This window comes from Bemisia tabaci, chromosome 5 (assembly GCF_918797505.1).
Source record: "Bemisia tabaci chromosome 5, PGI_BMITA_v3".
NCBI classification, from domain to species: Eukaryota; Metazoa; Arthropoda; class Insecta; order Hemiptera; family Aleyrodidae; genus Bemisia; species Bemisia tabaci.
Genome location: NC_092797.1, coordinates 19,176,742 through 19,188,056, shown reverse-complemented (window position 1 = coordinate 19,188,056; position 11,315 = coordinate 19,176,742). Strand labels below are relative to the sequence as shown.

Sequence of the window (11,315 nt, the reverse complement as noted above, 5' to 3'; positions counted from 1 at the left end):
AATAATGCTCACTCACGAACCTCGAACCATGCGAAAAAACAGACTCGCCTAATTTCTCCTGAATTTTGACATTTAAAGCTGAGTTGCAGCTAAAGGAAGAAGGAAAAAACGGTTTAGTGCTCATCTTAAAGGAGGTAGATAAGTTTGGCATCTTTTGAATTTTGAGCAGATATCAGCCCTACCCTCACTTTTGTTTATTTTAGCCAGAGTAGAGTTGGTGCCTACACAAAACTAGGAGATGCTGAATCTAGGCATGAGCCCTAAACGTTTTTATCTGTGAATATTGCCTAATACGAAAAGGAGCGTTCTCATGACAGTAATATTAAAAGTCCGACTACAAGAGCAAACGTCTTAAAATTTAAAAATATTGAAAAACTATACCCACGGCAAAACATCCGAACCACGTATCTCGTCAGTTTGCGACATTGCAAACTTCCTGCCATGTTTTTTTCTTCTAATCTAATGAATAACTCATTGTCAGTTCTCGAAATTCTTCGTAATTTTACTTCTCAGTGCAAAGAAAATTCTGGAAAAACCTTTAGGAATGATGTTAATTCATACTCCTAAAAAAAAATAAATCGGAGGGGAGCTTTTAAGAACACAACATACGAGATACGTGGTTTGGGAGTTTCAGCGTCGATATGTCAAATCATGCAACCGCATCGGTACCAAAGAGGTCTTTACATAAATTATAAAATCAAAGTAAAGAGTGTGTTCACATTTGCCTAGGCTTGTATTACATAAATAAAATAAGCCGGCAAAAATAAATAAATTATACAACTTAAACTATGAGACAACAGTAAAAAAGGAATTCAATTTGAAATCTAATGTTACTCATCCACCGATCAAAGTTTGTACTTGCAAATTGTAACTAAGTGAATCTAATTTAATTTTTCAACGTTAGTTTCGCAAAGATGATTTGACTGTTGTAACATGCAAATTCAACGTGACCATCCATAAATTGTGACACAAATTTGGGAAAAAAGCATATCAGAAGTCCATGAAGCAAGTCTGACAGGGACGGGGGAGGGAGTGAGGGGTGTCAATCCTTACTTAACTTGAGGTTAAAAATGTCTACATTTAATAAATATTGAAACTTTGGGAGGTAAACGAGAGAGAAAAAATTATTGATGCAAGGAGTTAAAAACTGAGGATTGGACCCGAACGCGCACACACATTAGTAGCTGATTTCACGGGAAGATCTATAAAATATTTTTATATCTTTGGTGTAACAGAATCTAGCCCGACGACTGATGCGACGAACAGAGAAGCGAATAATTGGGAGGGGTTGAACTTCATATGCACTTGAAAAAAGAAGTCTCTTGGCTCAAGAGTACAGACTCCTAAAAAAATCGACAAGAAAAATTACTCTTAACCCAATAGGATTTTTACTTGAATCAAAAAGATAGATGTTCAATTAAATTAAGGAGCTTGGCTCTCGATTCAAGCAAAAATCAAATTGAATCAAGAGTATTTTTTTCTCTTTAAATGTTTTACGAGTCTAGACTAGGATCCAAGAAACTTTTTTTTCCACTGTGGAGACTTTTAACGGTGGTCGTTATTACAAAATTTAGAGGTTTAAAAGCGGTTCCATGGCTTTTTCCGCAAAAAATCACTCGAGGAAAGTCCCTTGAAATTTATGATGTGTAAAAACAAACATCAAAAGTGGAATTTTAATAAAACATCCCATGTCCAACCCTCCGAAACACGCGTTCCATTGTGCGACGCGCTCACAGAAAGCGCACCTGCTCTCGGCCGAACATCTTATCAAAAGAGCCGAAACCACCGGTATCATAGTCGAAGGAGGTGAACTTGGAGAATCGATCCGGCCGAAACACGTAATCCGAGTAGGGCGAATAGTGCGGCCTGTCCATCGACGGCGGCGGTGGGACAGGGCGCCCCTGGCTGTCCACAAACTCCGGAACGGGGGGTCCCTGGCTGTTCCCAAACTCGGGAATGGGGCGCCCCTGGCTGTCCACAAACTCTGGCGGTGAACTCGCCGTATGCATGACGTCATCTGTCGGGAACACCATCGGCCGCAACTTCACCTCGGAGCTCTCGCCGTCGTTGTCCGGGAACGCGAAGCCCCCGGAGAGTTTCTTCGGGCGCCGCGTTGGCAACGACGACATCGACGACAACGAAGACGACGATGATGAAGGGAACTTCCACGCCTCTCCCGACTCTTTGGAACCGGAAAAGACGAGCTTCTTCCCGCCCCGGTTCGAACTGTAGTCGTAATCGGAGTCGGAATAGTCCAAGGTCAGCAAAGGGCCACCCCCAACCCCACTACCGCCGGCGACTATCCGCGGCTCTTCGCCATGGTTGCGCTCCCCATCTGAAAACCGGATTTTGTCACTCCCCGGTGATGCCTCCATCTCGATGGACAAGTCTACGTAGCGCGATTTTTCCTCTCTTCCGCCATCCTTTGGGTCCCCGAAGAACCGGGTCTCTTTCCCTCGGAAATCAGCAACCGGTGACTGGGAATCAGAAACCGGCGACTTGGAAGCGACAACCGGTGACTGGAAGTTGACCTTCGACTTGGAACCAGCAACCGGTGACTGGAAGTTGACCTTTGACTTGGAATCAGCAACCAAGGACTGCGAATTGGTCGGAGACTTGGAGTTGACAACTCTTGACTGGGATTCAGAAACTAGTGACTTGGAATTGGTGATTGGTGACTCGGCGTTGGGCGCTTGGTCTCGGTAGTAGCCCTGAGCGGGTGCGTATTGAGGTAGGTAAGCGTTGAGTTGTTGGTTGAAGAAGCGGAAGAAGCCGCCGTTGTGGTTGTTGAGGTAGTTGATAAGCTGGTCGGGGTCGCGCGGGCACGTCGGGTACGCGGCCAGACAGGTGCGCGAGTCACCGCGCGACGTGTAGCCCAGCAGCGCGGCCCGGCCAAAAGTCAGCAACGGCAGGTCGTCCACGAAGTTCAGCACGGTCAGCAACCTGAAAGCGAAAGGTTTTTTCAATAATAGGACATATTTTGGCGCGTATACGTAGTATACCGCCTTTGCGATCGTTTCGAACCCTGCTCGATACAATAACCGAGTCCCTTAGTTCCTTACCGAAAAGTGACTACCGCGAACTTCTGAGATTTTCCAAAGCGTGTAAAAAGTTTATTTATCCGTCAATAATTATGATTTAAAGTTGTTTCTCATTCTGGGGCTCTCTAGTTTATGTGCAGTGAATACCAAGAGTCTACGTTACTTGGTTTTCTTAAAAAAAGCCTAAGAGTGCGACGCGCTGATTTAAAATATGCATATATAAGCAGAATCAAGCGAACTGATTCGAGGATGGCTGAGCAGGTCGGCACTCTCGGAATGAGAATTTAACTCCTCCGTTTTGTTCAAAACGTTGCTTTGACAGATCTCCACACCTCTGTTATATTTTTCAAAAGTTGGTACCCGTGCTCTGATAGTGCTGTTCATCTGACAACAATGTCAGTGTCAGCTGATAATAATATTTTTATCATATGAGGTTAATAAAAAGTTTTCAGTCAGTCTTTGACATCCTGAATAATTGTCTTGGTATTTATTTACTAATTTTACAGAATTATATTTTATTTCTTATTAAAACTAAGAAATACAGTGCAATCTGTGTAAGTGCAATCTGTGATGAGCCTCGAGACTCATTAGACCATTAGCTAAACGTGGCTCATACAGGAATCCACTTACCCCTCTCTTCCCCACGCTCCTGATCACTGCGTCGGCGTCTCGACGAACAAAAGCTAATGACGGTCGCCAAGCTAGGCCGGGATCCTCAGCCCCTCGCCCAATTACTTACGCTTCATAAACCATTTCATCGTCACGCTAGGATTCGCCCAATTTTCAAAAACAAATTGTTTCGCGAGTTTTTAGCAATTTTTTCCTTACTCTCCGTTGAAACACGAATTAAAAGAGGTCTCATTCATAAAAATCGGCCAAATAGAAGAGAAGTTACAGTATTCGAAATCCGAAGAAATCAACAAAACTTCGCCAAACAAAAAATAAAATGAAGGGGGAAAAAAAGAAATGTATAAATTACAATTTAATATGATTGACCTCAGAATGTGACAAGCAATTCAATTATAAAAAGGAGAAAAAATTGAGTGAAATTACAAAAAATTAGCCTCTTGCAAGGGGCTTCCTTGTATGAGTTTTGACCTGAAGACAAGTAAATCCCGTTACATTATTAAAACGAAATTGACTCCATAGTTTAATGCCTTAGTTTCTTGAATACGATTATTTTAAGCTCTCGAAAATTTATACCAGCAATTTTACCCATGGGGTGATTTCCTGAGAGCTGATAATATCACGAATTTCTCATAGAGCCCTTCAAAAATGGCTTGCTTTTTGGGCAGCCGATTCAGCCATCAAACCGGGGTTTAAATGGAAGCTGATAATAACACAAAGCTCTGAGAAAAATTTTGAGATGAGTATAGGAACGGTTTGTAAATTACGAGGAGAGGCGGGCATTCTGTTCAGCATATCGATGCATAAGTATTTTCACACGTAGAATTTAATTTTCACGTCAGGGAGTCGACATATTTTGATTTTTTCGATTTTATACGGAAAATGTATGGTTTTTCGGGATTGAAATTACTTACAATTGTTTCATGAAAAATGAATGCACCCAAAATGACTATAGCATTTTGACTTTCACATACGTGCACTCACTAAATCGATTGGTAAATTCAAAGAGTGGGTACATCGACCTGGTATATCAAGTTTCTGCAATTTTTCACGGCAAATCGGTAGATTTTCGGGATGTGGATTGCTTACTTTCAATTCATGAATGAATAAAGCATGGACATGGTTAAGCTTCTTTGCATGAAAAGACGTTTAAAATAAAAAAATCAAGACATATTTAATACAATTGCATTTATATCGAGTAAATCTCTTTTCAATAATATAACGGGATTTATAATACCGGTGATTTGGGTATTTTAGCCCCAAAATACCTTTAAATCGACTTTATCTTCTAGGAGTTCGACAGAATTTTTCCTTTCTTCGCTTAAATTTTTCCGTAGCACTTTTCTTCAAGAATCTGATAAGATTTTGCTTGAGGCAGATCAAAAAACTTAAATTTGTTCGAATAGCTTTCTAGATTCACAATACACGGTCTCGTCAAGGTGCGTCGTTGACCTTGCACTGTTGGATCGTGAATTCTCTTGTTGTGCTGCTTGCCTTTTTTGAAATCTCTGTAAATGAAAACTAAAGGGGTTGATATGTGCGAGTTAATGACGCGCCTTATCAACACATTGTGTTGGAGTTCACTGCTTGTATTTTTTTTATAGTAGTTCCTTAGTCAAAATGTAGTCCAATTTCAGAAAGACCATGCCTAAAAACCAGCGATATTTTTTAGGAACGATTGGTGCCAGTGGAAAAGTAGTATAAAGCAACATAAAGACGATGAGACTACCAGACCACATATCTCGGTTTGCAACGTTGCATACCTCCTATCATGTTTTAAAGTTCAAATGGAAAACCAAAAAAAAAAAAAAAAAAAAAAAAAAAAAAAAAAAAAAAAAAAAAAAAAAAAAAAAAAATGGGAGCGGAGATTTTTAAGCACCGCCAACGTGATACGTGATCTGGTGGTTTCACCGTCGATCCATCATTCCGTGTTCGTGAAAAAGTCGATCTCTCCATGAACTCATTAGCATTCAATTCTTTACAAGTTTCGTTTATCTGGCTCAGTTAGCACAACTCTCAGATAGCCATTTGGAGATCGTGTATTCAAATGATTGAATCCTCTCCTAACTACAAAAATCATGAAAAATTTGAAGGAGAAGTTCCATAAGAATTCGTGTAAATATACTCACGAGACAAGAGCGTCCTTTGAGACAAATGGAACAGGAGAGGCTTGATTACTGGAGTAGCCAGGCCTGCCACCAGCAGTGACCTCACAGAGCAGTCTAGGCACGCAACGAAGGTCATCATAGCGAGCGATCGTCGACAAAGCTCCCAGGAACGTCATGGGATGTGCTCCAAACCCTGGAGGCGGGTAAGGTCCAAGAGGAGGACGGAATCCTGGGTATTGAGGGGGTCCACCATACCCCGGTCCTAGACCCGGGCCGCCTGGACCTCCAAATCCACCAGGTCCTCCAAAGCCATCGGGGCCCCCGTAACCTGGACCCCCGAACCCACCAGGGCCTCCAGATCCAACACCACCAAATCCACCAGGTCCTCCAGAGCCTAGACCTCCAAAGCCACCGGGTCCTCCAGAACCTAGACCCCCAAATCCGCCGGGACCCCCAGAGCCTTGATCTCCAAAGCCACCAGGTCCTCCGGGGTCTGGACCCCCGAATCCACCAGGGCCACCTCCGAAGCCACCCTGACCATCGAATCCACCCGAGCCTCCAACACCATTGCCTCCAGGGTTCGGTTGGAGACCCTGCAAGAGTGACTGCCCAGGAAAATCACCGATGCCACCAGGATTAGGCCTGAATACTCCGCTAAGGAATTGACTGAGAGCGCCGGATTGATAAGGCGTAGTGCTGTTGCTGACAGCCCGCAAAAGGCTACCGGAATTCAGGAACGATGTCAGTTGCCTGAAACCAAATTCATAGTTTCAGATAGAGGAGTAATCGCATATTGATACTGGTGAAGGTTGTTGATGTTCAGAGAGGCGAGTGCTTACTGAAAACTGATTGGTAACTCTGTACACGCACCAAAAACTGAAATAAATGTATAACCTATCTTGAATGTAAAAAATGTTTCTGCGTAATTTTCCGAGTGCCATTTTTTGTCATCAAGTGCTTGGCTATGCCATCATAATTGAGCTGATTGTTTCTGAACATTTGATTAATGAGAATATTTTTGAAGTAATTATTGACTATTGTAACAAAAAATGTCAAATCTAAAATTAAGTGACTTTGTTTTGTACTTAAAATATTGTGAGTAATTTCGATGACCACTAGGCAAGTGTTAAACATGCAACTGTAATAGATGTCGCGCAAAATGATTAATTTGCAATTTCGCAAAGCCAGCGTCAATTATTTATGACATTTCCCTCTGTTTTATGGGCGATTTGTTGACTTATTTTGATAAAAGCTGACACTCGGCTCACTGAGATAGCTCGGAAATGATGTTTCCCGCGGCTAAAGTAAATTTATGTTTAAGATAATATATACCGCGAGTTCGAAGGAAGTCACAGTTTCAACCGAACGAAATCAGTTCAGTTGTGTGTTATTCTGGTTGAAAATGGGTTGTTCTTTGCACCAGGTTTTGTTTGTAGTGTTCATGGCAATTGCAGGCAAGTAGAAAGTTGGGAGACATTTTTTTAAAGACTTGTAGCTAATAATTTTATTGATGTAAAAATTACGTTCTTCATCACTTTTTTAAGACGAGTAGGCCTTTGAATGTAGCATAGGCGTGCCTCCGCCGTTTTAATCAGAAACGTTCCCTGATTTACTCTTTCAGCGGGGAATCGCTACTGAAAAAAAATTTACTGAATTTAAGTAAAGAAACGAAAACCCTCTCTTGTTAAAATAACATTTGCCGCTCATAACGCGACTAATACATCCCACATTTTCTAGGTTCAATTGATGCAAGCGATTTAAATTTTTCTTAAATTATTGCAGTTTTGAAGAATACAAATTTTCCTCAGCCATAAGAGTTCCCTGAAACCTGTTTTTGTTACAAATCAATTTTAAAAATTTGAAAATGATGTAAACTACGTAATGAAGTTTTATTATTACCATAATATTTTTTCTTTGTATTTCGCTTAGTTTCAAGTAAAACTACTTCTCTAATAAAAATCGATAAAGGTTAACTCGGCAAATTGAAAAAAAAAAAAAAAAAAAAAAAAAAAAAAGTTGACTTGAATTTCTAAAACTGAAAGTGACAAATTTGCATGGTCAATGATGTAGTTGAATTGCACAGTCCCTAATGACCAAAGTGGACGAAAATATCACATAGAACGTGCAACTTACTTTGTCAATCTAACCAATATTTTATACATGTACTCTGAGAATTGTTTCTTAAATTTTCATAAAATAATAAAAATGATTTCAGGATTTCTGTCGACGATGCAAGCCGCGGAAATTAGTAATGAAGCAGTTCATGTAAGTTAATAGAAGTGCCTCCTTTAGGCATCAAAAAATACTTAATTCCTCTTTTTTTGTGACTGAAGCTCCATTCCAAGATTGAAATTTTGACTAAAAAATTGAATTTTTTCAAAAATATGACCACGAAATAAATCGCTCGCAATTGCGCTGATTTTGCATGCAATCAGCGGAAAAATTAGTAGGATTATCAGCAATTGAAGTCTAAAACTCTCCTAGTACAAGTGCAGTTTATTACTAGAAATTTTGCAATGGCATGTTGAAATATGAATACGTTTTTTCGTTTGAGGAACAAAAATATTAAGATCCATTGTGAATTTAGTTTTCATGGTAGGAATTTCGGTGTTGCTGGCATGATCACAGTAAGGAAGCAACACCGCAGTCAATATTTTCCGGTCCTGCTCTCCGATTTTCCTTCCCGCTTTTTAGTGCATCTTACGCAATCGCAGTGCAGCTCAAGGCTCTGAAGAGTTGCATTCTCACTATTTGGGACTGCGTTACTTTACTTTTCACTCACACTTTTTTTTCGGAAGCGGTTCCTTTCCAGCGCCTGGAGCAAGGATTGCGTTGCGCTCAAGTGATCAGTATTCAACCAAAAATTGGGCGTAGGCAGTGTTACTGCACCTAACGTTGTTGTAATTTGAGGAGTTGGAGGTGTATAATAAACCACAGTATTATTTTTATTTTGGCTATCAATGGTATCAATACCATAGTAGCCAATCATCAATAAGAGCGAAACACGTGTCTACACTTAGAGGAATTTGAAAACTATTACATTTTTCAACTGAAAATGACTGAGTTAATGGGTTCTTAATGTTTCTTCTTCTTCCTGACGTAGGGGTGTAACTACAATCTACAGTAAACCCTGTCGTCCCGTACAATTCAATGTTTTCCCGGGCTCATCTCACTATGTAACTTACGCCCTTTTGTCAGCTAGGTGAAGAAATGATCAAACAATCTGAAGAATTGATCATCTTGGCCTCAGTACCATTAAAAGGATTGAGGGAGGAACTAATAAAAGAGAAATCTCAATGTAACAAATATGAACACAAACGCAGGATATGTTAATTCCACCGCATCAATTGTTCATAAAAGCGGTACATGGTGTGAAATATTCAGTAGTGTGGTGTAGACACAGGAAGACAGAAATTATGGAAAAAGTCGGACAAGGCCCTTAAAGTGTCGTTTAATTCAATATTTAATTCAACCTTCCAAATTGGAAAATTGATACACTTGTAGTAGCACTTGCACTGCTTTCAAGTAGAATGATAATGCTGTGCTCCTCATACGTTTCAGGGAGAAAAAAAGCACCCTCCATACACACATTGTATAGTTTTGCTGACGCATAATTCAGAAATGTCACATACTAATGTTTCTCGATTTCTACCATTTTCAGGTAAAACCTGCCCCAGGTTTCGAACCAAACGAGATGATGTTCTCTGAGTTTATACAGGAGGCTGACAGCAACGAATTAGACTCAGATTGTACGTTGACATATGAATAAATTTCAGTATCTCTAGTATCTGTTTACTTAAAATTGATTCCCTTAAAAGTTCCTGTTCTTTGAATGGTCTAAAGCAATGTTTGACGATGAAATACTAACTTACGTAAATTTTTCGGAAAAGAAAACAACTATTCATAATCAAGGAATAATTTTGAAACAGAATGATATATTGTGTACACTTCACACAATAAAACTTAAGGTGTAAATGATAAAAAAGCCTTTATTGTTTGAAAAGAATCGATTAAAAATTAAATCCTGTATCAGCTTCTTTCGTAAAGCAGAAATAAATTAATTCATTGGCAATTTCTGTCATCCTTGGTTGCCACCAAATGGTGACATCTTTCATTATTTTAATGTAAATAATTTTAAGAGAACTCATCCTTTTCATTCTCCAAATATGCCGGACTATTTTAATTATTTCTAATTTGATTTTCATCCGTGTTTTCATTTCAGTGGATTCTTTATACCCCATCGAAAACGATGCCACATCTTAGGTTACACACTCGACTAGGTAATTATGAAAAAAAAAACGATCTTATAGTACAAAACAGTGCTCACTCATAATAAAGTATAAACATCAAAACTGTCGATATTCTTGATTCTGAAATGTTTAATTTGCGATTAAAAAAATTACCACCTGATCAAACAATTGTATCATTTTTTTACTATACCCCTTGCATCCAGCTTTTGGGAATCGCGAGATTTTTTTGAATTCTCCTGACCATGAACGCTACTAATGTACCTACTTTCAGTCAAAGCTGAATTTTTGCAAACTTATCAAAGAAATCCTAGTTGCAACAACCAGACATATTCGTTGGTGTATGCTAATTGCACTTACCTTAAGAAATCATTTATTGAATTTTCACTTTTGTTCTCATCTTTTTGGTTCCCAGTCTGGCTGCTGACCAGGCTGATGAAGATGAGATAAGCCCAGAAGAGAGAAATTGCTTTCAGCATGCCTAAGACAGAAAGTATTTAATGAAAGACTCTAAGTATAAAATTATGAACAATTTTAGATTTTTTTTGTGTGACATTCTTTGGTGGTTAATCTATTTTGGTTTTGATAACTTTTCATCAACTTTAATCGTTCATTTTGTAGGCATTAAAGGGTTCGTCAATGTAAAAGCCTTTGTTAAAATTACCTCATACCTTTTGAAAGCTTCCCACTCATGTATCTCCTCTCGAGATAAGTAACTGATTTATGATTGATGTGCTGCTTTGGCATGAGTTACGAATCTCAGAGTCATTCCTACGTCCAAGCGAAATGTTCAAATTTGAAAGTCTTTGGCTAACCATCGCGACACGAGCGACTCCTGCGTTGGAGGCCCGAAACTTTCACCGATGAAGAGTGACTCTCTGTCTCCTACTCGCGAATCATACGCAGATGCTAATTGCAATTTTTGAGAATATCAGGTAGTTGATCCCACCGTAACATTCGGTCGGTAGGCAACCGCAAACCCACTGATAGGTAATCCCACAATTTACATGACGTCATTGCATGAGTTCATATCGACAGCCGAAGTCGCAAAGTAGACGTATATCCATTGAAACATTTCAAGATCTCCGATTTTTTTTTCACAACAAAACTGACCTACTTCATCCTTGAAATTTTTTGTAGATATTTTAGAGTAGGTAATCGGAAAATCTGCAGAAAATTAAATAAAAAAAATAACCTGTTCATTTGTTTTTTTAAGGAAAAACTAATCAAAAAGCGGAAATTTGCAACGTTACAATCGGAGCTACACATATTTTAATTTTAGTCATCGACAT

At 39.4% G+C, this 11,315-nt stretch overlaps 2 protein-coding genes across 2 annotated transcripts; one reads left to right on the top strand and one right to left on the bottom strand.

Annotated features, from left to right (window-relative positions):
- Positions 1-1,148: 1,148 nt before the first annotated feature.
- On the bottom strand, positions 1,149-10,502 carry LOC109044801 (uncharacterized). The gene is made up of 3 exons (XM_019062731.2): positions 10,384-10,502; positions 5,798-6,526; positions 1,149-2,943 (listed from the first exon to the last, which is right to left on the bottom strand). The coding sequence occupies exons 1-3, from the start codon at positions 10,500-10,502 to the stop codon at positions 1,731-1,733; spliced, it is 2,061 nt and encodes a 686-aa protein (XP_018918276.2). The 3' UTR covers positions 1,149-1,730.
- On the top strand, positions 6,897-10,194 carry LOC140224597 (uncharacterized). Its single transcript, XM_072300390.1, has 4 exons — positions 6,897-7,230; positions 7,992-8,041; positions 9,438-9,525; positions 9,999-10,194. The coding sequence occupies exons 1-4, from the start codon at positions 7,089-7,091 to the stop codon at positions 10,037-10,039; spliced, it is 321 nt and encodes a 106-aa protein (XP_072156491.1). The 5' UTR covers positions 6,897-7,088; the 3' UTR covers positions 10,040-10,194.
- Positions 10,503-11,315: the final 813 nt, after the last annotated feature.

Bases quoted from the DNA above. Each gene is read 5' to 3' on its own strand.
- LOC140224597 (XM_072300390.1), top strand. From the start codon at position 7,089: ATGTTTAAGATAATATATACCGCGAGTTCGAAGGAAGTCACAGTTTCA. The intron at 7,231-7,991 runs GCAAGTAGAAAG...AAATGATTTCAG, and splicing joins AGTGTTCATGGCAATTGCAG to GATTTCTGTCGACGATGCAA. The intron at 9,526-9,998 runs GTACGTTGACAT...TTTTCATTTCAG, and splicing joins CAACGAATTAGACTCAGATT to TGGATTCTTTATACCCCATC.
- LOC109044801 (XM_019062731.2), bottom strand. From the start codon at position 10,502: ATGCTGAAAGCAATTTCTCTCTTCTGGGCTTATCTCATCTTCATCAGC. The intron at 6,527-10,383 runs GTAAGTGCAATT...ATTTGGTTTCAG, and splicing joins TCAATAAATGATTTCTTAAG to GCAACTGACATCGTTCCTGA. The intron at 2,944-5,797 runs GTGAGTATATTT...TTTCGCTTTCAG, and splicing joins TCAAAGGACGCTCTTGTCTC to GTTGCTGACCGTGCTGAACT.